This window comes from Pituophis catenifer, unplaced genomic scaffold (assembly GCF_029215685.1).
Source record: "Pituophis catenifer annectens isolate HBS135680 unplaced genomic scaffold, rPitCat1.0.hap2 SCAF_15, whole genome shotgun sequence".
In the NCBI taxonomy this organism is placed as follows: Eukaryota; Metazoa; Chordata; class Lepidosauria; order Squamata; family Colubridae; genus Pituophis; species Pituophis catenifer.
This window is the reverse complement of record NW_027256895.1, coordinates 5,774,667-5,801,287: the sequence shown is the minus strand read 5'-3', so window position 1 is coordinate 5,801,287 and position 26,621 is coordinate 5,774,667. Positions and strand designations below refer to the sequence as shown.

At 39.9% G+C, this 26,621-nt stretch overlaps 2 gene segments (V, D, J or C); both read left to right on the top strand.

The window, feature by feature from the left end:
- The first annotated feature begins 2,746 nt into the window (after positions 1 to 2,746).
- LOC139324590 (Ig mu chain C region-like) lies at positions 2,747 to 20,735 on the top strand. The segment is given in 5 exon segments: positions 2,747 to 2,785; positions 16,371 to 16,679; positions 17,683 to 18,012; positions 18,966 to 19,304; positions 20,148 to 20,735. Coding segments are annotated over 5 exon segments (1,395 nt in total).
- LOC139324591 (Ig gamma-2C chain C region-like) overlaps positions 3,187 to 26,621 on the top strand; it is a 172,441-nt gene continuing 149,006 nt past the window's right edge. The window contains 1 exon segment of the C gene segment in view: positions 3,187 to 3,224. Coding sequence covers positions 3,206 to 3,224 — 19 coding nt within the window.

The following is a 26,621-nucleotide window of genomic DNA, read 5'->3' as shown; positions in this document are numbered from 1 at the left end:
TCTCCCTTCTCTATGGAGAATTATGCCCCATGTTTCCGTTTGGAAATATTACCGTGCTACTGGTACTTTGACTACTGGGGAAAAGGAACAACGGTGATCGTTACAACAGGTATATTATATTTTATCGTTATATTTGTGTCACTCCTCAAAGTATTTAAATTCCAATGCCTACGAATTTTTCTTGAAGTACTACATTTGCTAAATTGGGAGCTGTTGAGCTTCTGTTTTACAACCTGAGGTATTTAGAAATTAGGAATTAAAGAATGTGTTTCATTCACACTCTTTAATTAAATAATAATAATAAGTTAAATCTTTAAGAAAAACATCCGAATGGAGGTTTCCGTTCCAAATGTTGATTCATGCCAATAGGGCTGTTTTGAAGTAATTGGGGTAAGGATTGTTGTCTAAGTTGAGCTGAATCTGGACATCTCCTCTTCGTTATTTGAGTGGGGTTGAATGAAATCAGTTAAATATATTTATATTTCACGGCTCTCTGAGAAAATAAAGGAGAAGAGTTCAATCAGCCTTCCCCTCAGTCTAAGCCATATTACTTTAGAAGAGGTCCTTCAAAAGCCATGAAGACTTCTTCCCAAGATGGGCCCTCATTTCCTCATTCACCTGCCCCCCCCCCATCCAAAACAAATCGATCAATGTACTTTTTGGGAAAGGAGACTTTAGTCCTGTCACTTCAAGTAAAATCTTGCTATCAATCCTTAATTTTATTCTTCTCTGCAGAGCCCTTCTTAGACTTTGTAGCCTTGAAAATTTGGCATACCCCATTGCTCAGTTGAGGTTTTCTAGGTGTATATTTTTATATACTCTGAAAACAATCTGCTATTTCTGTTTTTAAGCAAAAAAACCCAACACTTCCTGATGTTTGTGTAGACTTCTTGTTGGGCCGATGAGCAAGCATTTCAGTAAAATTCTCCTAAAACCAAAAGGTGATACATATGTCTAGGTGGTTTATGTAAAGGAACTAATTAAATGTTAAACAAGGTGTAGCTACGCATACTTTGATTATTGGGGCCAAGGAACCATGGTGACAGTCACTTCAGGTAAAAAAATAATAATCCTACTTTACTTATCTTTTTTGTAATGTTAAAAGGTGTACTTGATATTTTTTTTTATTATTCTTTAAACGTTGGACTAGCTCCCGGTGTCATAGATATTAATTATTGGGGGCTAACTATACAGCAACAGTGGTTTAATTGCAAATTTCACTAAAATGAAGAAATAGAGGTAGGAGAAATGTAGGATGAGGTGAATTTTGTAGGAATTTCATGCTTATTTGGTGCAAAATTGCTGTCTGTTTTCAATTAGGTCTAAGTTTGAATCCATCTATCTATCTATCTATCTATCTATCTATCTATCTATCTATCTATCTATCTATCTATCTATTTATCTATCTATCTTCTCTGTCTGGTCTGTCTGTCTGTCTATCTATTCACTCCAATTGAAGAAACAAGCCATTCTCTATGTATAGTAATTTTCTCAATTCATATGCAGTAGACAGATTAATTTACTGAGGCTAAAGCATTCCAGTAGTTGCAACTTCAGGTGAAGGTTTTCTATTTTTCACATGGATGTTATGATTTTAAGTGAGGTTTGCCACCATGGCCAGATCAGAGGCCCAGAGAGTTGGGACCGAGATATTTTTTTGTCAAACTGTCATGGAATTAAAATCACTGTGACTACGCTTTTCATACCTTTGGAGAAGGTACTCAGATCACCATCACTTCAGGTAAGCATTGATATTCCAATTGTAATTTGACTTCACAGAAACATAAATTAGATTGTTGTGAAACCGTGGAGATCTTTTACGGAAAATGTATGGAGTTTTAGCGATGAGATAGGATTTCTGGAAGGGTATGCGCATCCAAGTTGCTCATCAGAACTTCTGTGAAAATTAAGATCCATCTTAAATTAAATTAAATTAAGTTCCTTCCTGATAAATGCGATTGCTGGCTAGTTTTCATCACCAGCACTCTTAAAAATTAGCCAAGAGAGTTGGGACCGAGATATTTTTTGTCAAGCTGTCATGGAAATAAAATCACTGTGACTATGCTTTTGATGTATGGGGACAAGGAACTGCCGTGACAGTAACTAGTGGTAAGTTAAACTAGGTTTCTTTTGTTGTTGTTCTTTATACCAATTTTCTTTCACGATTTTGTGGGATTTTTCTCTCTTTTCTGTTGTTTTTTTAAATGATAAGTGCCGTAAACCTGCTATCTATGTCAAAATTCGCATGGGTGCTGTTGGAAAAATCATCCATTCTCTATGCTAAATTAAATGTGTTAGTTACAAATCCATCCAGAACATGCTTCTAAGGGGTTCAGATTATTTATTTATTTTTTAAAAAATTGTACTTCTAAATCCAGACTTTAAGGCATCAAATGTTTGGGCTTGTTCGTTGCAAGTAGAAGTATAATAAGCAATACAGTAGAGTCATTGAAAATCCAGAAATTTTATACCTCTCCAAATCTAAATAACAAAATCTGAAATCGTTTTGCCCTGATATATATATAAATATATTGTCTTAAGGCTAGGAACTCAGGAATTTTTTTCCCTTTAGTAATTTGATTTGTCCTGAGGAATTTTCTGCCTTCTTAAGATATTCAAAGTGTATTTTTGTTTGGAGCTACTGTAAATTTGATCTAAGCCGCTTTTTGTGGTCTGGAATGGGCAAAATAATTCTTCGTTAGGTTTTTGTACATGGTTTGTATTTAATTGCCTCAGCGTGACTTTTACTACTGGGGCAAAGGAACGATGGTCACCGTCAGCTCAGGTATGATTTTTTTTTCATTCTTTCTACGTCTTCCATCTGCTATTAATTTGGATTTTTTTTCCCCCTTTGAGCTTTAATTCTCTAGATGATATTAAAATGTTATGTGTCTTGAACATAAATAATCTTATTGGGGAGCCCATTCTGGGAGCAGAGAGGGTGAACTCCCAATTATTGTCTTTGCGTGACCATTCGCATTTTTGCTATTCCTAAAGAAAAAAGGTAATCGACTCTCTAGACTGGGTTAAATATCTTATTTATAAATCCATGCCCAACATGACCTTTTTCTTTGGAGGTTTATACATTGAGTCCAATTCTTTTCACGGTTTGCAAAGAATAATGTGATTCCTTATTAAGTTTTTGTACATGGCTTGTGTTTGGTTGACTTGATGTGATGACTTGGATTACTGGGGCAAAGGAACAATGGTTACCGTCAGCTCAGGTATGATTTTTTTCATTCTTTTTACCTCTTTCATCTGTTATTAATTTGGATTTTTTTTCCCCCTTTTGGCTTTAAATTCTCCAAATGGCATTCCAAATTTGTTCTGTGGCACTGTTAGAATTCTGACATACGAGCTTTCTTATTGGAAAGAAAGTTTTGAAAATGGAGAAGGTAACCTCTTAATGAATGTCTTTGCCTTACTTTTTTTTTTTTTGCCATTCCTGAAAAAAAAAATCAATTCTCTAGCCTAAATTACATTTCTGATTTATAAATCCATCCAGAAATAAGTTCAAATAGGATTTCAGACTATGAAGATGTTTTTTTAAAAAAATGTTCTTCTAAATTTAAACAATGGCATCAAGCCATTAAATCTTCTTATTGGAACCAAAATTATAATAAGCAACAATAACACCAAAAATCCAAAGATTTTATCCATTTCCAGTTCTAAGTAACGAAGCCCAGAATTGTTTTTGCCATAATATATATTTTTGTCTTAAGGTACTAAGAACCTCAGGGATTTTTTTTCTCCCTTTAATAATTTGATTAGCCCTGAATAATTTATATATCATGTCTATCTTTTTAAAAACCCTTTAAGAAGGGTTTTAAATACCCTGTAAGAAGGGTATTTTGTGTGGCGCGTCTATAAAATAGACTTTTTTCACAGTCTGTAAAGGACAGAATAATTCCTCATTAAGTTTTTGTATGTGGTTTGAACTTGGTTGACTTGATGTGACTACTTCGAGTACTGGGGTAAAGGAACACCGGTTGTAGTCACCTCAGGTATGTTTTTATTATTCTTTCTACTTCTTGTGTTACTAATTTGGAGTTTTTTTCCCCTTTTTACTTCAATTTTCAAAATGCCAGTTTGTCCATGGCACTGTCGATGTTCTTAGACATAAGCAATTCTATTGGAAAGTGCATTCTGGAAACAGACAGGGTTTTAATTAATATCTTTCCGTGACTATTCATATGTTTGTTATTCCTTTAAATATATATATATATATATATATCATTGTTTCTTTAGGCTCAGTTAAATTTCTTGTTTGTAAATCCGTTCAGAACATGCTATTAGTAGGACTTTAAGAGCACATTGTTCTTCTGAATTTAGACATTAAGGGATCAAAAAATTGATCAAAAAAAAAATCAAAAGTATAATAAGCAACAGTGTCACCTAATAGCCAAAGATTTTATGCACCTCCAGATCTAACAAAGTCTAAATTTTTGTCTTGAGGGATTTTTTCCTTCACTAATCTAATTAATCCCGAACAATTTATATGTAGTTTCTATCATTTTAAACCATTCAAACAATAATTTTGTTTGGGACTTCTACAAATTAAGGTTAAGTCACTTTTTCATTGTCTGGAAAAGACAAAATAATTCCTCATAAGGTTTTTGTACATGGATTGCATTTGGTTGACCTGATGTGACTACTTTGACATCTGGGGTAAAGGAACAAATGTCGTAGTCACCTCAGGTATGTTTTTATAATACTTTCTATATATTTGTTATTCATTTGGATTATTTTCTCCCCCCTTTTTGTGCTTTAATTTTTTTAAGTGATGTTAAAATTTTGTCTGTGGCACTGGGACATAAGTAATCCCAGAATCTCCCTCCGAAGACAGCGTGATCTCTTAATTTCAGGAAAATCAAGCATAAATTAAAATAACCCAACTGCTCACTTGACAGAAATCTGTATTTCAGCCAAATGGACAGAAAATTGGGTTATGAAATTGCAAACGTGCAATATGAATCTTTCGCTAGAAAAAAAAATCAGTATTTTTATATTTCTCAATCACTTTTAGGCTGATTTTTAAACAGGTTTGAAAAGAAACCGCAGAATAAATGTTTCTAGAAAATTGTTTGACACTTGATGACTTCAAAGTAATTGCCATCAGAGTCCATTTACTGCCGAGTAAATATGCATAAAATTATATATATATATATATATATATATATATATATATATATATATATATATATATATATGAATTATCCTGACAGAATGTTAATATATTTATATTGTGTTTATATTTTTAATATATTTCATATATATATATATATCAATATATATGTGAAGTCCTTAAAATATGGTCAGTATAATTCACAAGTTAAGGTTAAGTTTTGGCTCCTCAATAGTCAAACTTCTTGTATGATTACCCCATAACTATTGTTCATTGTGACAACTGGTTTGACTATTGGGGAAAAGGCACCTCGGTCACCGTCTCCTCAGGTAAAAATGATTCTTCTTTTCTAAGACATTCTTTTCGTGAGTTTTTTCTTTGTGATTTTAATGCCGTTTTCCTGGATTCGCTAGAATCCATTCCAGAACGAACTTAATCTGTATAGCAAAAATTGAATGCTGACAATGACCCTGTTTTTCCTTTTGTTTGTCTGCTATGTTCTCTCTCTCTCTCTCTCTCTCTCCCTTTTCTTCTAAAATGCCATTTTATCGTTTCTATTTTATTTTGTTTATTTGGAAGAATTTAGGGGGATTAGGGCAAACAAAATTGGGTTCTTAGTATTCTTTACCCCCCCCCCCCGAAAAAAAAATTAAAAATAAGTTTGCATGATCTGGAAATAGAGAAGGATGCTATCCTATTCAAATGTTATTAGGTTTGTTCTAAAGGATGAGAGGAAAAGTGCACAATTTTATTTGACAGGAAAATTGGATTTATTTAATATTATTCCTAAAGTGACTGTGAAGAGTTAAGTATATATTTCACAGGGTTATGTTAATGGGCAAGTCAATACTAAGGACATGGATCCTTAGTCACCGTTACCGCAGGTAAATCTAATTTTTTTTCTGAATCACATATGTGTCGTATATGTAAGAGGACTTTTATTAATTTGGAAGGAAGAAACACACTCTTCCATTCTCTCAACGTTTTTAATTTCTGAGATATTTTAACCAAAGGATTAAAAAATGCCACATATCCAGTGCTAGAATTGAAATCGTTTGTTCCTTCCTCTTTTCTTTTACTCTTTGCCTCAATTATTTCAATTTAGAAATAAAATCGCACTTTAGATATATTATTTACAAAACGTAAATCTGTCTCTCTGTTGAATTGTTGCCTGTTTTTCTATTGACACCCATTTCTTTTCCTCTTGGCCTCCATTCTTTAAATTCTTCAATTCTTTAATTTTATTATTATTATTATTATTAGTTTGCTGGGGAAAAGGCAAAAAGAGTGTTTAAAGACTGAAAGAAATGGCCTTTGTTACAACCTGTTTCATGTAATATATCCGTTGGTAAAGTTTTTTGGTGTAAATTGGATAGTTTTTAATGTATTGATGAATTCTCTCTCTCTCTCTCTTCAGTTATTTTTTTTGTTATACATTTCTATTATTTTATTTCCTGATCTTTATGGGATTTTTTGAGTGCCTTGTTCATGATGAAATTGATTTCTGGCTCTGAATTAAATTAAGGAGGAATCCAGCACAGATTCCCATTCGAATTAAGCAGAAGTAAAAATTGTGAATTAATTGCCTTGAAACAGGCCGAAGTTAGAAAGACGAAATAAAATGTGGGTTAGATCAAATAAAAAAATAGAAAATCTGTATGATTTTTTATTTTAAAAAAAAAAATAGAATTAAAGTGTTTATTTGCAGTTGGGAGATTGGGGTGGGGGAGGAGGGTTGAAACTAAAATAGCCGGACAGAAAACAGAATATTCTGGGATGTTTAAAATACAGGTGGTGATAGATTCGTTTCTCGGTTTTAGTATATTTTAAGACTCAAGTTTCATCTGAAAGGGTTTGGGGGCTTCTAAAACAATTCTGGATGGCTGAAAATAGCCCAAAAGTGTTTCGAAAACAACATCTGGTTTTTTCGAGTCCTCTCTATTGTCCCTTTTCCAAAAATAAATGTGATTTATCATGCTTTAATTTTATCAAGGAAAAAAAAAGTTAAGGTCTTTCCTTAGGCATTTGTTTTTTGCTGGCACCCTACAGTTTCTTCTAGAAACCACACAGTAAAAGGGTAAGGAAAAGCAAAATTATTTATACTGATTTAGCTTTAATAATCACACATTTTCTACTTGTTTACTATGATAACCTCTTTTACTTCATTAATATGCCTTAATGTTATTTGATTACTTGATTACTATCGCAATATATTTTAATTATGTTTCTGTTTTGAACCAGTGGTCTATTATTTCTTAATAATTTTGCACTAAGCTTGTGATTGAATGGTGGATTGTTTTATTATTTTTTTAAAAAATGAATTACTCATGAGGGAAATGACTGCTTTTATTGGGGTGATTTTATTTTTTAGAAAAGAATGGCTTTATGGCATGAATCAGGATTGTTCTATTTATTTATTTATTTAGTGTTTCTCCCAAAGTAACTAGGAAATTTTGAATTTTCTTAATTGGGAAAAAAAAACCATTTTATTTTATTTTATTTTTAAATTGGGATTGTTCTTTTTCTTATCCTCTATGGCAGAGTTTCAGTTTTATTTTATTTATTTGGTAGAGTAGAATCATTCCTGTTATTTGAAATTTCCATCTTTCTTGTTCTGAGTGATTGATTTTTAAGAAAGGACTTGGTCATTTTGGAATTTTGTTGGAGAAAAGGTATTATTTTATTCATCTTAGTTCATATGACATAGACGGCGGGGAGCTTAGTACATGGCAAATTAATATTCCTATTTAGTTGACATTTATTGTTTATGAAGCAGAAATGATGGTTTATTAAAAGGTTTCTTAGAGTGATATTTATTTAGAAGAGTGCTTGATTGATAGTTGAATTGATTGATAGCCAGAGATTCTTTTCACTGCACAATTAGTAGCCCTGTTCAGCTCTTAACTCTCAAACATCTGGGATACTGTGAGTATCCCAGGGTTTTCCCATCCAGTGTCTTTCCTCTTTGAATTAAATTTTTGGAGTTTTAGGATAGCAAGCTGGACCCTTCTAGTATCTCTAAAGCTTAGCCAGAAAGAACTTTTACAGATGCTCTGCTCCATATCTTAGTCTTCTCAACCCCTGTAGCTTTAGCTATATCTGAGGCAATAATAGCTCGGGCAGGGAGAATCTCCCCGAGTGTCATTGAAACATGTTTTCCACTTTTGAAAAGATGTTTGGCTTCCTATTCAACGTAACTAGAAAAGCCCTGGATTTCAGCAAGCTAGCTTTGCAGGAGAGCTTCATATTTTTTTTCAGCTCCAGTATAGCTCTAGCAACCCTCAGCTAGAAAACAGCTGGAGAGCCTTAAAGCTGTAGCTTTGGAAAGGTAGAAGCAGCTATTTTATTTATTTATTTATTTTGGCTTAGCTTCTTGGAACCCATCTCCTTAGCTTCCCTGATGGTCAGCTAGAGCTGAGATGACAGGGCTCTCCAAAGCTAGATACTCGCCTAGAGTAAATGTAAGGTTCAGCTAGGAGTATCCGGAGTGTTTTCTCCAAACCCAGCTTTCTCCTTAGCTTCCCTGCAAGGCCAGCTAGAGCCGAGATTGAATGGATCTCCAAAGCTAGGTGCTCACCTAGATAAAAATGGAAGGTTCAGCTAAAGCTAGGAGCGGTTTCTCCAAAACCAGCTTTCTCCTTAGCTTCCCTGGAAGGCCAGCTAGAGCCGAGATCAAACGGATCTCCAAAGCCAGGTGCTCCCCTAGATAAAAATGGAAGGTTCAGCTAAAGCTAGGAGCGGTTTCTCCAAAACCAGCTTTCTCCTTAGCTTCCCTGTACAGCCAGCTAGAGCCGAGATCAAACGGATCTCCAAAACCAGGTGCTCACCTAGATAAAAAGGAAAGGTAAAGCTAAAGCTAGGAGCGCTTTCTCCAAAACCAACTTTCTACTTAGCGTCCCTGGAAGGCCAGCTAGAGCCGAGATCGAATGGATCTCCAAAACCAGGTGCTCGCCTAGATAAAAATGGAAGGTTCAGCTAAAGCTAGGAGCGCTTTCTCCAAAACCAGATGTGTAGGTTTTGGAGAAATCAGTGCTGACTATTATCAAATGCCCGGTGACGGTAGCTCAAGCTCTTCAAAGCTCCTAGCATTGGCCCAGCTTTATAAAATACTGAGCTAGGATGCAACCCTCAGCTAGAAAACAGCTGGAGAGCCTTAAAGCTGTAGCTTTGGAAAGGTAGAAGCAGCTATTTTTTTTATTTATTTATTTTGGCTTAGCTTCTTGGAACCCATCTCCTTAGCTTCCCTAATGGTCAGCTAGAGCTGAGATGACAGGGCTCTCCAAAGCTAGATACTCGCCTAGAGTAAATGTAAGGTTCAGCTAGGAGTATCCGGAGTGTTTTCTCCAAACCCAGCTTTCTCCTTAGCTTCCCTGCAAGGCCAGCTAGAGCCGAGATCGAATGGATCTCCAAAGCCAGATGCTCCCCTAGATAAAAAGGAAAGGTTCAGCTAAAGCTAGGAGCGCTTTCTCCAAAACCAGCTTTCTCCTTAGCTTCCCTGGAAGGCCAGCTAGAGCTGAGATCAAACGGATCTCCAAAACTAGGTGCTCGCCTAGATAAAAATGGAAGGTTCAGCTAAAGCTAGGAGCGCTTTCTCCAAAACCAGCTTTCTCCTTAGCTTCCCTTGAAGGCCAGCTAGAGCCGAGATCGAATGGATCTCCAAAGCCAGGTGCTCACCTAGATAAAAATGGAAGGTTCAGCTAAAGCTAGGAGCGCTTTCTCCAAAACCAGATGTGTAGGTTTTGGAGAAATCAGTGCTGACTATTATCAAATGCCCGGTGACGGTAGCTCAAGCTCTTCAAAGCTCCTAGCATTGGCCCAGCTTTATAAAATACTGAGCTAGGATACTAGCTTTCCTAGCTATAATAATTTTACAGCAATAGCAAGGGCAGGGATCACCAGCTGTCATGAGGTGCCCTTTTTACAGCACCCCCCTCTTAGTGTCCACTGAGAAACAGCTTGATAAAAGCCAAGTCAAAGTATCAGCACACCCTCTAGCTTCCCTGAATCCCACAGTACGGCAAGGAGCTCATTCATATTTTAGATGCAAAAGGCAGGGAGGAATGTACAGCCAAGCCTAGCACTTAGCTACGTACTGGATGAAGGCTTCTCCTCCTTTCCTCTGGGCATAGGAATTCTCAGAAACCAATCCCTGAGCTAGGAATGTACGGTTGCTAAACTTTCAAAAACTACAGAGATGGCATCTCCTTAAAGCTAAGGGCTTGGTCAGGTCAAAACTGCTTTGTTCCTTTACTAAGAATTGGCTTGAGCAACCACGGGCAATCTCTGTAGTTTTTTTTTTTTTTTTTGAAAGCTTGCATTGGGTTTGGGGACATGGACCTGAAACAGGGACGAGATGGCTCCGTGGCTAAGACGCTGAGCTTGTCGATCGAAAGATTGGCAGTTCAGAGGTCCGAATCCCTAGTGCCGCCTAACGGGGTGAGCTCCCGTTACTTGTCCCAGCTTCTGCCAACCTAGCAGTTCGAAAGCACATAAAAAAATGTGCGTAGAAAAATAGGGACCACCTTTGGTGGGAAGATAACAGCATTCCGTGCACCTTTGGCGTTGAGTCATGCCAGCCACATGACCACGGAGACGTCTTCGGACAGTGCTGGCTCTCCGGCTTTGAAACGGAGATGAGCACCGTCCCCTAGAGTCAGGAACAACTAGCAAATATGTGCGAGGGGAACCTTTACCTTTACCTGAAATTTACTGCTGGGGTTAGCTGGGATAGGGGTGCTAGGAAAGCCATAAATCTTTCGTATAATCCCAGTGCTAGCTAGGAGGAAAAAGCAAGCTTTAGCTGGGAGAATCCTTCAGAGCCCAGAGGAGTTTGCAGGGGAAAGCTAGCTTTCTGTGAAACCCGCCACTGACCGGGGATATCTGTCAATTAATCTTTCAACTGCAGAGGTAGCCAGGGCAGTAGCAATAGTTAGTCCCCCCAAAACGTGGAAGGGTTCCCCATTTAGTGGAGGGTTTAATCATGATGGGGCTTGGAAAAAGCTGTAGCTGTAGAATTTCTAAAGCTTGCTGCCTATCAGTTTTGGAAAGCTGCAAGCTTTCTAAAGCTGCAGTTTTGGGAGAAATTGAACTGGGATTGCCAGTCAGTTTACAGCTTTCCCCCGAAATGTTTCTTGCTAAGGATAGCAGGAGTGGGGTGAGGGGGAGAAGCTTCTAGCATCTCACCAGCTCATTAGAAGCCCAGTGCTGGTTGAGCTGATGCGATCTGGGAATTTTTGGATCCGCTGTAGGGTAGCTGTGATGTTGAAATTTGGGGTGGTCAGGTTTCTGGCAGAAGCTTTTGCTAAGATGTTGAAGCCTTTCAACATCTGGCATTGTTTGGAGGTATAAAAAAGTTAAAGCTTGGACAGAGGAGAGCCCAAGCAAAGTATTCCTTATGGTCTCCGAAGCCAGAGCTCAGCTGGTTCCCGAGTGATTTAGGGTTCTGCAAATTATAGGAATTACTCCAAGCGAGTCACTTAGCTAAAAGGGAGATGATTTTCTCAAATTCCTAATAAGAGGAGAGGGAGGAAGCGGAGGCTGAATTCACAAAGTCAAGTAAAACTCTAGAAGCCCAAGATCAGTTTTGACTTGTTTATGGTTAACATGGGTTAGGGTTTTGTTGTGTGTTTTTTTGCAAGCTCAGCCTGTTGTACCGATACGGTCCGGTTGTTTTGCGATTCGGTATGTTGTTGTGCCAAATCACAAATCGGGTTAATTCCACAACCTGCTTGTTTTGTGATAGTGGCCAGAGCATCAGCATGCCCACTTGTGGCATGGAGAAAGTTGAGAGAGATGGACCACATGGCCGGGCTTAGTAGGAAAGTCCTGGCTTTCAGAAATTGGAAAACTTTCAGAAAAAAGCTTTGAAGCTCCAAGTGCCTTTCTCCATACTCTAAAACTTGTGGCTGTTCTAGGAGATAACTCTATAGCTTTGTGGAAGGAGGAGAGTTAATTACTCCCAAGTCTTCCATAGAGTTTGCAAGGGACATGTGCGCCTCTTAGCTTAGACACCCCAGTATTGGGGTGTGTGGGAAAGCAATGAGCAATTTTTCTGCCTCTCTTTCCTTTGTTGAGGTGTAGTATCCCACTCGGATATGTGCAACCCTTTGGGTTAACCTTGAGGTACACCTGAGATTTTGTTATGCTGCTCCAAGGCTCTGGTTGAAGAAGTGGTTTGTGAGGGCTGGGTAAGATACAGCAAGCTTCCCAGCTTTCTAAAAATCAGAGAATGATAGATAGGAGAATGAGAAAGTTGCCAGCGGTATCTTGGATTCAGCAGCAGAGTAGAGTTTGTATGAGTTATGGGGTGGGGGAGGGAGGACTTTGGGGAAATAGCTGCCTTTCCCCAGCTAGATAAATGATTTGACTTGGTCGATTATGCCTGGGCTTTAGAAGAAGTCAGGAGAAAGCAGCTAGGTTCTCTCTCCACCTGGTCTCCTGGAACAATGTTACCCAACCTCATCCACTTTCCTCATGCGGCTAAGGAATTGTAGAAGTTGAAGTCACCATATCTTAAAGTGGATGGGCTTGACAAACACTGTTCTAGAAAGTCACTACTCATCAGCTCAAGCTCTGGAGGATTCCGGGTGGACGGGGTAACTATGATTTTGGCAGCATCTAGCACTCAGTTGTAAATTGTACGGTTTTCTTCTGAGCTACGGCTCCAGAGACACAGACAGAGAGCCGCTGGGGGATTCCCTTCTGAAATGCAACAGAGTTAGGAGGCATGAAAAGTTCTAGCAGTAGGTCAGCTGCAGAAAGAGCAAACTAACAGAGCTGGAAGGGAATTTGGAGGTCTTCTAGTCCAACCGAGCTATAATAAGCCGAGCTACCAAATAAATCAGAGAACTGGCTGCTGGACTGGTTATTTTAGAATAGAACAACAGAATTGGAAGGGACCTTGGAGGTCTTCTAATCCAATCCCCTGCTTAGGCAGGAAACCCTACTCCACTTCAGACAAATGGTTATCCAACATCTTCTTTAAAATTTCCAGTGTTGGACCATTCACAACTTCCGGTGGCAAGTTGTTCCACTGATTAAACTGCCAGGAAATTTATCTTTTTAGTTCTAAGTTGCTTCTCTTCTTGATTAGTTTCCACCCATTGCTTCTTGTCCTGCCCTCAGGTGCTTTGGAGAGTAGCTTGACTCTCTCTTCTTTGGGGCAGCCCCTGAGATATTGGAACACGACTATCATGTCTCCCCTAGTCCTTCTTTTCATCAAACTAGACATACCCAGTTCCTGCAACCGTTCGTCATATGTCCAGTCCCCTAATCATCTTTTTTGCTCTTCTCTGCACTCTTTCTAGAGTCTCCACATCTTTTTTACATCTTTAATAACTGTTACTTTAAGGTACAGTCAGATTCAGACCGCGACAAATTTTCCCCTCCGGATTTTGGCACACAGAGTGTTCTTTAAAAAAAAAAAACAGAACTCAACCAGTCTGGATCGGAAGAGAGGATGAGAAGGTCACCTTTTGAGAGGGAGAAGATACAGTTTTCATCCTGGTCACTGAGAAGGTTTTAGCCTTGCTTGCTCTCCGTATTTAAAGGAGAAGCAGAAACTGGGTCTCACTGATTGTGTGCTTTGATTCTGTAAAAACAAAGAAGCTTTTAGTGGGTGATGGACCATCGCATTGTATTCATATCTCAAAAACAGCTTTGCTCAAAAGCTGGTAGGCTTTCTCCTCGGTTCTTGCACTTCCCGGAGGACAATAATGTGCTTATATCAATTTAGCAAGGGCGAGAAGGGGACTCCGCTCTTTGCACATAAGAATCTAAAAGTACTTTCAGATCCTCAAACTAATTTGAAAGGGTCTGTGGTGGATTCTTATCAGCAGGTCTGGTGATGACGATAGAATTCATTGGGTAAATATCTGAATCGGTTTGGTGTAGTGCTGAAGACATTGGTTTAGTAACCAGGACATTGTGAGTTTTAGGCCATTCTTGGGCAGGAAAGCTGGCTGAGTGGACTTTGCATTGGTCACTCACGGGGTTGTTGTCATGGGGGAAATAGGAGGTGGGGGAAGGAGGCATGTTCACTACTTTGGTGTGTGTGGTGTGCAGGGGTGGGCTGCTGGGGGTTCTCAGGGGTTCGGGAGAATTTCTAGCTAAGATTCTGTGCAGTTCAGAGAACCCCCCAAATCCTGGATGGCCCTGCCCACCCCGGACCTCCCCTCCCAGGAGTCCCCATGTGGCCCGTTTTGGATGCAGGTAATTACAGGGTGCACATGGAGGCTCAGGGAGGGCAAAAAACAGGTCTATTGGAAGTTTAGGAAGCCCGTTTCCAGCCTCCAGAGGGCCTCCAGAGCCTGGGGAGGCAGTTTTTGCCCTCCCGGAGGCTCGAGGAAAACTTCTGGAGACCGGGGAGGGCAAAAAGCCCCTCCCTCACCTTGGTGCAGGAGACCAACTATGCCATTCCCACCATGGCCATGCCCACCCAGCAACCAGGCAGAGGACCCCTTGCTAAAATTTTTGAAGCCCACCCCTGATGGTGTGTGTTTCTAAGCAAGAAATCAGAAGAGTTGATGGATTTGGAGCCTAAAGCATAGCCTTCAAGAATCAAAAGAAAGATCTCCCCTTAGACAAGAGAATCTGAAACATTTCTGAAGTGCTGTAAATTTTGGGGGAAATATCCTTGAGAGAGAGAGAGAGAAGGACAAAGGGGAAAGGGAGGATCATGAGGAAGGCAATGGTCAGAAAAGAGACATCTCAGCCCACAGAAAAGTGGGTGGAAAGTATCTCACAAGAGGAACACCCCCACCCCCATTCCCTAGAAACTAAAGGAAGGAGGGACAGAGTTGCAAGATTCTGTTACGGTTACATTACAATAAACATTAGTTTATTGTACTCGTGATACTGGTTTTTCATCTGGGCTACCTCAAACAGTTGACACCCAAAAGGGAACTGTGTGTGTGAAGCAAGAAAGCAGAGTTGACTGTTTTAGTAGCCAGCTGAAAGGGAGCAGCCAACTGGTAAAGAAAATGGAGTCAAGTAGAATGTCCGGTTTGAGCCAATTGTTGGCTTTTTTGTTTAATCTGGCTGACCAAGATAGGTTTGGCAACAAGGTATTGGAGAAAAGTTTGAGATCTGCTTCATCTTTTTTTGAGAAGAAATGCTTGATTACTTTGATATCGCAGCGTGTGGCCTGGCCTGAGAGGGAGAAATTTTGCTTCTAGTTTTCTACCCCAGACTCAGAAAATATTTTTGGCCTGAGTGGATATTGTAGTCGTAATTGTAGTGGATATTGTAGTCGTGGCCTGGCCTGAGAGGGAGAAATTTTGCTTCTAGTTTTCTACCCCAGACTCAGAAAATATTTTGTCAGTTCATCTGAGTAAATGTTATTTTACAAAACTAGTTCTTAAGGATTCCTTCTTTCTGGGTGGATACGCAGGGGAGTTTTTTGACCGTTATTGCTTTTGTGAATCTGAAAATACGGTTGTCTTTGAAAAAGATTCCAGACCTGTTTAGAATTCTTCCGGTTTTCGGCAATAAGAATTCAAAATATTTTCTCCATGAAGGAGATGGGCAGTTTCTAAATATGAGATATAAAGATATAAACTTTCCCAAGGCTGCTCTCAATGATTCCTATAACAATCCTGGAAAATAGACCCATTGATTGACATCTCCTATGACAACATTTCCAAAAGTTTGCACCTCAGTTCCATACTTCCTAACCTTCCTCTCTCAGCTCACACATACAGGATGATTCTATGAAAGAGGGATCGATATGAACTATTAGAACTGGTTAGGAATCAAGTGAGACAAACCCTCAATCTGGATGCTTTCCTATAACTTCAAGTTATCAATGAACCAGAGGTGGGTTTCAGCAGGTTCTGACAATTCTGGAGAACCGGTAGCAGAAATTTTGAGTCGTTTGGAGAACCGGTAAATACCATCTCTGACTGGCCCTGTCAGCATCTATTCTCTGCCTCCCGAGTCCCAGTTGATCGGGAAGAAATGGGGATTTTGCAGTAACCTTCCCCTGCCACGCCCACCAAGCCACACCCACAGAACCGGTAGTAAAAAAAAATTTGAAACCCAGCACTGCAATGAACCATGACATGCACTCTGCAGAACCTGGTTAAATTGGGGGGAGAGCCTACATGAATTTTTTTTTTTTTTTTTTGCCTTCTCTTCCTTTCTCAGCAAAGCAGGACACACTTCCTTTTCGTGCACTCAATCCCAGCTGAGCATGCAACCGCTTCAAAATCTGCCATCCTTCTTCTTTTTTTTTCTTCTCTCTCAGAATCCCCAAAGGCCCCTTCTCTTTTCCCACTCATCCCATCTGTGGACAACTCAGAGACCACAGACATAACCATCGGATGTCTCGCCAAGAATTTCCTGCCAAATTCAATTGAATTCTCCTGGAATAACCCAAGCAACCAGAGTATCGCCAAAGAGAACTACGTGAAATTCCCATCTATCTTGTCGGGTGGGACATACACAGCCGCTTCTCAGGCTAAAGTCGACCCGGCTTTATGGAATACTTTCAAACCGTACTATTGCAAAGTCGGACACCCACAGGGCAACAGAGAAACCTCAGTTATTCGACAATGTAAGTGACCTTCCTTTATTCCATCATCCATGTCACCCACGAGCATGTAGGGCACTTTCATAAGGCAGTCGATCAGAGGACACTAGAAGCTAGATGCAACATGCGCTTGTAGAAAAGTTAGCCTGCCTCCTAAATCACTACACCTAATTTCCTTTGCTTAAACCCAATGGATAATTAACAATTTCTAATTCAAACCTGAAGGGAAGTGGTGGCTCCCACTGGCTAAGACACTGAGCTTGTCAATCAAAAGGTCGGCAGTTCAGTGGTTCAAATCCCTAGGGCCGCGTAACAGGGTGAGCTCCTGTTACTTGTCCCAACTTCGGCTAACCTAGCAGTTCGAAAGCACGTAAAAAATGCAAGTAGAAAAGATAGGGATCACCTTTGGTGGGAAGGTAAACAGCGTTCTGTGCGCCTTTGGCGTTGAGTCATGCCAGCCACATGACCACAGAGATGTCTTCAGACAGTGCTGGCTCTTCGGCTTTTGAAACAGAGATAAGCACCACCCCATAGAGTCAGGAACAACTAGCACATATGTGCAAGGGGAACCTTTACCTTCACCATAATTCAAACCTGACATTTTCTACCCGGGTGATTATTTCTTCTGAAAGATAGACACAGTGAGATATGTTCATTTCCCTTGAAAACCAATCTTCTGAATATAGATGAGGATTGAACATGGCTTCTTCTTGGCCATGGGAAATGAGTTCTCTGAATATGCTCCTCAGTGCCCTGTTTTGTGCTCTGGGGATGAGCCTGGGGTCTGGGGTTAAACCCGACTCATTCTCATTTCCTGTAGATCCCTATTTCCAAGACATTTAGATGTGTTTCTCAGTTCAAAGTCCAGCAGACCACTTCGTTTAGCTAGTTAGTTTTCTAGATAGAACTGAATACACAAGTCCCTCGACATCACTGCAACTTCTGAATCTTCATTTACATTCATGCTTGGAAGGTATTGAAATTCCTTGACCCAATCGTTGTTGGTTTTTTTTTTCCAATGTTCCAGCTGTGAAACCTTTAAGAGAGCCTTCGATGCTTATCCGAGCACCAATGCTGGAGTCTTTTTCAAGTATCTACCTAAATTCCACGGTTACCTGTGAAGTTAGCGACCTCTGCTCTGGAAATGTCGTCCTCTCTTGGCTTAAGGATCAACGAGAGATCACCACTGGCATCACCACCTCCAAACCAGTCCCGAATGGTCATGGCAGCTACACCATTTGGAGCAGACTTGTCATCACCAAGGAAGACTGGGTTTCTGAAAAGAAGTTCACCTGTAAAGTGAAAAGCCAGGGGTTCGATCATGAAGAGACATTCAGCTTGCCATCTTTCTGCAAACGTAAGTGGCATTTTCTTCAGGAATCAGAGTAAAGTGGCCCAGTTATGCGATCACTCTTTCCTCAAATGCTCCTCTAGATTGAACACTGAGTTATTTAATTTTGGGGGTTTCTGCTGCCAACGGAAGCTTCATATATAGACATCCACCTCACATTCTATCCATATTTTTGTTCACCGGGGACCAGTGCCTCTGAGAACATCCATTAGTTTAGCAATTGATATGTTCACCTGTAAAGGAGAATATTTGTACCTCAGGGTTGACTTGAGGGATCCTCGGTGCTCTCTGAGCTTGCTTGTTTTCTTGCCGATGTTTCATTACCCAAACTAGATAACCTCATCAGTGCTAGAAGGGAGCGGGGTTTGTACTGATGATGTTAGCTTCTTCTGGAAACAAGCAAGTTCAGAGATCCCCAAGAAACCCTCAACATTCACCTGTGTTTTGATGTCACTGCAGAGAATTCTCTTTTCTCTGAAGTGTTATGCTCAGAATTTGAGCAAAGAAAACAACATTCTCCTCATTCATAAACAGTCAGGGAAAACAGAACAAAATATGGTATGTCACTAACTAAAGTTAACATTCCTATTCCAAAGTTCATCATTGAGATTTAGAATTATTTTTTTTAAAAAAACATTCATGGTTCTGTACAAATCTACCATGACAGATTCTGAAAACCCTAGCAAAGCTCTCCGAGATAAATCCAAAGAGAACATCTGTATATTTCTCAAAGATGCATAGGAACAGGTCCCTGCTACAATTTTTTCCATTTGGACCACACCCGGCATTACATTAATCAAGTTCTTAGCTACTCTTCAACACATTTTAATAGTCAGAAGACAGCAGTCACACATATTCAGCTCCCCAATATGCTTGTTATTCAACATGGAAAAGGTAGAAAAAATTTGAACAATTTACTGATTTATTGTATAATGGAACACTGTTCTGATTTTGCACAGCAGGTGACGGCTGTGAACCTGTTACCGTGGAAACCATCCCCCCAACTTTTGCTGACATGTTCCTGACCAACTCAGCCAACCTGACTTGCAGAATCTCCAACATCCCTGTCACTGCAGAGTATTCCAAGTTGAACGTCACCTGGACCCGAAAATCGGACCAGAAGCAACTCCCCACTGTGATGACCGACCTCCTAGATCAGGGAAATGAATTTTACTATGTCGACGCTATAGCCACAGTGTGTGCAACAGAATGGGATGAGAAGGAAACCTTTACCTGCAAAGTGACCTTCGAGAACGTACTTGTCAAGCCAGTAGAAAAAACCTTGGAGAAGAAGACTGGTAAGTTTCTAGTTGTGTTGAGCCGTGAAAAGCATTTGGGGGGGGGGGGTGTCGCTCGTTCCAGGAGGTTTTCAGATAAATGAGATTAACCTCATGGATTTAGTAGAACCAGAATCCTTAGTTCATCCTTCAGGATATCCCCAAATTATCCTTCTCCAGTTGCTTTGGTTGACATCCCCATGAATCCTATTCTTGATCTGATATTGGTTGACTCCTCCTTAACTCCCATTGAGTACATGTCATGAGATCCAGTTTCTCCATCCACGGTGGTCTACAAACATTTTTTCTTTCAATTCCATTCTTCTTGAGAAGCACCTTCTCACTTTCCCCTAGGAAAAGTTTGCATACAACCTAAGACCACTCAGATTGACAGACAGCACAAATGTAATTATTTTTAAGGCTGCATTGATCTTGACTGGTTACCTTTATACAGACAGGCAGAATGAACAAAGGGCATCTAATTCTGGCCTAGTTATTCCATATGATCTTTTTTTTCCCTTTCTCTTGTCTACCTTAAGTAGACCTGGCTTCTTCTACCTTTAAGCTAATGAACTAATCTTTGTTCGATGACAAAGAGAAATGTCTTCGACATCTAAGAGTCGAAGGTCTCGCCTAGAAGCAGCTACAGTTAAACATGATCATCATTATCTTTTAACAACCCCATAATCTCTTGTGAGGTGGAGTCTGGGTCACTGAATGGCGCTAGCGGTGTCTTTAACTAGCTGGATGCCCTTTCTGTCATCAATGAGGGACAGTGCACTACAGTTAAAGCATGATAATGTGTACTAAATACAAGTACGCTAATGTATATTCTCACCCTTTTTTCCTTTTCCCATTGTTCAGTCGGCGAACCAAAAGCTCCCTCTGTCTACATCCTTTCGCCTTCCTTAGAAGAGCTGAATTTGCGGGAAAAAGTGACCCTCACATGCCTCATTAAGAACTTTAATCCCGGCAACTTCTTTGTGCGATGGCTCCAGAATGAACAGGCGGTCAGCGAATCAGAATACTTCACCAGCAAAGCCGTAGCAGAGTCCAAAATACAGTCCAATGAGTATTTTGCCTACAGCATGTTGAACGTCAATGAACAGGAATGGAGTGCAGGAGATTCCTTCACTTGTGTGGTGGGACATGAAGCCTTGCCCTATGGCTCCATTCAGAAGACTATCAATAAGAACACGGGTAAACCATCCATAGTCAACGTTTCCTTAGTCCTCTCCGACGCTTCCAGCCCTTGCTACTAATTGTCAACCTTCGTTCGCTCTATTCCCCACTCGCCTCTGTTTCTTCCGCTTCCTTGCTGATACTTCGATGGAAAGTTCTCAGCGATGAAGGCAGATTTCTAAGGAAGGATGTGTCCGTGTTAAACCAGCAGCTGGCCACCTCTTTCTGAAGGAATTATCGTATTTTGCAATAAAGTATTTTTTTTCTCAAAACAAAGAAAAGAAAAAATTCTGGCTTTTTGTGATAAATAGGGATGGCGCGCAAGCTAATACTGGAAATGCTGACTTCCTCAGGCACCTTAATCTTTTCACATTTATTTCTTATAACTCCTGTCCTTCATCTTCTTCTATGGCATAACGGTCCTTGTTCTAAGTTGTGCTACCCCTATATCAAACTGGAGAAGAGCTGTTTCAGAAAGCTGGCAGAAAGCTTCCCTTTTTTGTACTGTCAATAGATTATCTACTCTCCACAAAAATGTCCAATTTGGGATTATTCATCTTTTTCAGATCATGCCATTCTGTACAGGCACATCCTCTGAACATACACTTCCCTTTAATTTCTTTAACAAGCAAGGGGGATGTCTCATCCATTGGGTGTTCATCAGAAATTATCTGGGGCAAGAATTACATCCTTTGTACAAGACAAAGAAGTTCTTAAGAAAGTATTTAATGAAAGTCTACAACACACTAAAATAACACCCTCGCAGGTCTTTAAACAGCATAGGAACTTGGTTGCCTCAATAGGAACACAACTAAATAAATATTGAATACTATATCATGCATCTCAGGCTTCACCCAGCTAACACAGCTCTAAGTTCCAAGCAATCAGTACATTATTTTTCAGTTCTAAGTGAAGTAAAAATTGTAAACACCAATACAACAAAAAGGATACCCTGTTTCCCCAAAAATAAGACCCAGCCGGAAAATAAGTCCCAGCATGATTTTTCAGGATTCTCATAATATAAGCCCTACCGACCCACCCAAAATAAACCCCTGTTAAGATTGTCAACCAGATGGATGCATTTAGTACTGTATTTACCCCAAAATAAGATCTAATCAGAAAATAAGCCCTAATGCATCTTTTGGAACAAAAATTAATATAAGACCCAGTCTTATTTTCAAGAAAACATGGTACTAAACAATATAAAACATATGCTTCTATGGAAACTCGTCATAGACACAATTGTCAAATAGCAAAATGCACAAAATAATAATAATGATGATGTTGTTTTGAAAGTCAGGGGGATGACATTTGATTATCCTCCAAAATAATGTAGTCCATTTCAACAATTCTCAGCACACAGATGCTCTTCTATTAAAAAAAAGAGAGAGAGAGAAATAACACTGTTTTAAAAGAAACCCACCATTATTTGATTCATCGTGAAAGTTTATAATCGTGAAAATAATTTAGAAGATCAAATGCTTAGAACTTCAGGACCGGGATAATAAAAGATTATCCCATGCATTAAAAAAAAAAAAGATCAAAAATTGAGGGTTGAAAATCAATGCAATTTAACTAAAGTATCAACCAACAAACAACTAATTGACAAATCACAAACATCTATGAATATTCTTTTATTGGGTTTACCAAACTGAACATTCCAGCATTCTTAAGAAAAGTAATCACTTTGTTTGGACAACAGAGGAGATAAAATGTATCCAAACTGATTTTTTTAAAGCATTAAATAGTTTATACATTAAACAGACCTACAATAAGCTGCTTAAATTTCCCATACACCCTGTAAATTACCCATTGAATGTTTATTTTTTTAAAAAAAAAACACATAACACTGACATTCTTAATAAAAAAAATTATAATTTCCTTTTTTTTTTTTTAACAAATGAACTTTGTTGGAGGCCGAGATTTTCATGGTGGGCATCCATGATCTTTAATCTTGTAAGCAGGTAAATGCATCGAAACGTTGGAGGGCTCCCATCGAGCAAATGCAACCAGCCTAAAAACTTCAAATTGATATTCTTCTGATGTACTTGTGTGCTTCGCTTAAAAATACTCCAGACAATTTCTTCTCTGTGAGTTTTAAGAGTTCTAAAATGGCCACCATGCCAGAAAAGGCCAAAGAACTGTTGCTTCTCCTCAAAGAAGGACGTTTTATCCATTACCCTCCACCTAGAAACAAAGAACCTACTCTCTAATAAACAATTTGGTTTTAGAAAAAAATTATCCTGTAATCTACAACTTCTATACTGCAAAAACATATGGACTACAAATCTCGATCAGGGCAAAGCAATAGATGCAATTTATATAGACTTCTGTAAAGCCTTTGATTCAGTAGTACATGACAAAATACTTCTAAATCTAAACTAAAAGAAAGAGAAGGAAGTGCGCATTGGAGAAATGGTGATCCATGCCCTGAATGCTCTTTTCTTCTCTCCCAACATATGAGAAAGAATATTGACAGTAATATAACTGAGGAAAACTCTTTCATTTGTATTTCATGAGGATGTACTCAAGGGAAGGTCCATAAGTGTTCAATGCTGAAATCCCCTTTCCCATCCATCCTATTCACCATGGCTTCTCAGTCATGTTAAGCTATGCGTTCATCAACAGCAGCACTTGAAAATACAAAAATCATCCTCTCACCCTCGTCTTTCAGCCAAATACTGGGCATCTTAAACTCAAAATCACATTAGGAAGACCCATCAATTTGAACTCCCAATAACTTTGTATAGATGATAGTCCCCTTAGTGTACTTGCGGATCTGACTTAGTTACTTAACTAACCTATTGTAGCTCATTTTACAGAATAACAGAGTTGTAAGGGACCTAGGAAATCTTCTAGTCCAACCCCCAGGAAACTTGATGCCATTTCAGACAAATGTTGTCCCATCTCTTCTTAAAAACCTCTAGTATTGGAGGACCCACACTTTCTGGAGGCAAGACATGCCGTTGATTAATTGTTCTAAATGCCAAGACGGTTTTCAGATAGCATGTAAATAATCTCCCTTTGTACTCAAGAAAACTTCTACTACTACTTCAGTTAATATTGTGAAACAGGAATTCAGAATGTACCAATTTGCTCATACATTGGCATTCACCCTGGTAATCTGATGGAAAGGGTAGAAGGATGACTTTAAATACTATAATCCACAAATTCAATTCTAACAAGCCACAAAACTTACTAGATACTTTGATCAAACCACTTTCACTTTGTATACCGATTGCAACTTCTTTGAAAGACTCAGATTCATTTAAAATGTTGTTGTTAGTTGGGAAGTCATCTCCGACCCATTGCAACCTCATGGATAATGTTCCTCCAGGCCTTCCTGTCCTCTACCATCCTCTGGAGTCCATTTAAGCTCATGCCTACTTGGCTTCAGTGACACCATCCAGCCACCTCGTTCTCTGTCGTCCCCTTCTTCTTTTGCCCTCAAACGTTCCCAGTATTAGGCTCTTCTCCAGTGAGTTCTTCCTTCTCATTAGGTGGCCAAAATATTTGAGGATCTGGCCTTGTAAAGAGCAGTCAGGGTTGATCTCCTCTAGGATTGACCATTTAAAATTAGTGGCACATATTAAAAAAAAAAAAAACCCTCCCTTCCAAGGACATCCAAAGAATGGGAAATCTCTTTGCCCCAAGTTAGCATGTTTTTTCACAATTGATATATTCTCAATCCTTCCGGAAATTGTAGCCGACTATAATTCACAATCTATGACTACAAATTGAATGGAATGCACTGTATATTCCAGAAGGAGAAATGTTATGTCATAGTTCTGGAAGATATCAAGGAGAGTACCCCATCAAATGAATTCAGAAAGCAAGCTTTCATGTATTCGTGTACTCATCAAGAATTCGTGAAATCAACCTTAAGAGTTCAGTTCTTCAAGTTAATTGCACAAGATGATAAGTCAATATTGCACCACCTGGCCAACCCAAGATGAAAATTTTTAGATCAGTCAGAACATCCTTGTCCCAACCTTTCCAAACTTTCCAAGTTGACTTTCTCCCCACAGATCTGCAGGATCTTTTGACTTGTGCAGATGCGGTGGGTTGAGTCATTCTTCAGCCGAGCAATAGTCATCCCTTCTTTGAAAACAGTCTTTGGAAGTCTGTAGTGAGCAGTCCCAAAAATGCTTTTTCAAGGAGGCAACTTGACTTTCTTTGTTTTCTCCATGAAGACGTTTCGCTTCTCATCCAAGGGTCTTCTTCGGTTCTGACTCGATGAGAAGCGAAATGCCTTCAAGGAGAAAATGAAGAAAGTCCAGTTGCCTTTTGTAAAAACACCTTTGGGACAAGCATGACCTGGATGACTGAAAATCTCCATAGACATCTGTAGAGAGTAGATGTGACCTAGGCTTCCTGAGTCATTAAAATACATGAGTAGTCCCAAAAACCTCTTTTATTGCAACAGCTGTGAATTACGTTCATTCACAGCTGATTCCTAATTAGTTGCAAAAAGTCCTTCGGGAGAAGTCCTTCGGGATAATCACCAACCTTTATCTCCCTTGACACACTGCCAAAGACCTACTTGGCAAAGCCACACAGAGTCCAGAACCAAACTGATATGCTGACTGGGAACAGAATTAACAACGTTGCTTTCCTGCAAAGGGTCCATGTGCCTTTGCTCCTCTTTTAAGCCTTATGGGAGGGGCCAATTATCTCCAGGCCTTACTCCCAAGTCATCCCTTTTGTTTTAACTGTTCTTGCCTTCTGGCAGCTCTGCGCATGCGCGCACTAGGAACAAACTCTTCCTGTTCCTCTGCCTCTCTGATGTCCGACTCTGGAGGCTCCAGAGTCTGCGCGCAACTCCCAGATGGCCCTGGCCCCATCTCTGCCTCCGATGCAGAGCCCTCGTCTGAGCCTTCCCCAGACTCCAGGCCCATGGTCCTCCCCAGCCTCCTCACTGTCTGATTCTGGTGCCAGATCTGCAGGCTGCTGGCGGACCACAACAGCAGAGCCCCCTTTCCTTTTTATTCTTTCTTAGAGATAGTCTTAAGAAAGGCCATCTCCCATCACGCCAAGGCTTTACTAAAATAGCTCTTCTTTCCCTATTGGCTCCCCCTCTGCTTTTCTCCACTATTATTATCTGCCATTAGCTGTCTTTTCGCATATCGCATTTTCCCTACTCTATAACATTTTCATGGCTCTTGCATGCTACCCTTTATCAAATATGCCGTTTAGCTTCAATGCACCCTCACTTCTTTCTGAACTCTAGAAGCTGACCTTCATGTATTGTCCAAAGGTTACGTAGATGGAATTGTGGACACGGAGGATGAAGAAGAATACCAAAACATCTCGTCGATCCTTTCCACTTTCATCATTCTTTTCCTAGTGAGCCTCTTCTACAGTGCCACGGTGACAGTCATTAAGGTAAGACGTGTAGAAGAGAAACAGTAGAGTATATGCTGGTAGAGATGGCCTTCATCGTGTTTTCTACATAGAGAATGGGTCGACTTTAACCTCCTGTTATGTAATCATCTAGGTCCCCTTTTGGACTGGATATATCTATCACTTATTAATAATATGGAGAGATATGATATACGATTAACAGATTAACAGAGTTGGAAGGGACCACGTAGGTCAGGGGTGTCAAACTCGATTTCATTGAGGGCTGCATCAGGGTTGTGTTTGACCTTGGGTAGGTGGGTGTATGTGGCCAGCATGACATCACTCATGTCAGGGGGCCCTGTGGTGGCCCAGCAAAAACAAGCTCCCGAACGTGGTCTTCCTGAGCTCCATTTTCGCTGGCAGAAGCACCACGGGTTAGTCCTTTGCTGCTTCCAGGGCAGCCTTGCGGGCCAGATCTAAGCACCCCAGAGCTGGATCCGGTCCCCGGGCTTTGAGTTTGATACCCTTGGCGTAGGTCATCTAGTCCAACCTCCCAGCCAAGCAGGAGACCCTATGCCATTTCTGACAGATGGAAGTCCAGCCTTTTCTTGAAAGCTTCCAATGATGAAATTCCCATAACTTCTGAAGGCCAGCTGTTCCATTGGTTGATTGTTCTCATTGTCAGAAAATTTCTCCTTATTTTATTTATTTATTTATTAGTTCGATTTATATGCCGCCCTTCTCCGGAGACTCAGACTCATTTCTAGGTTGAATCTCTCCTTGTTCTGTTTCCATCCATTATTCCTTTGTCTG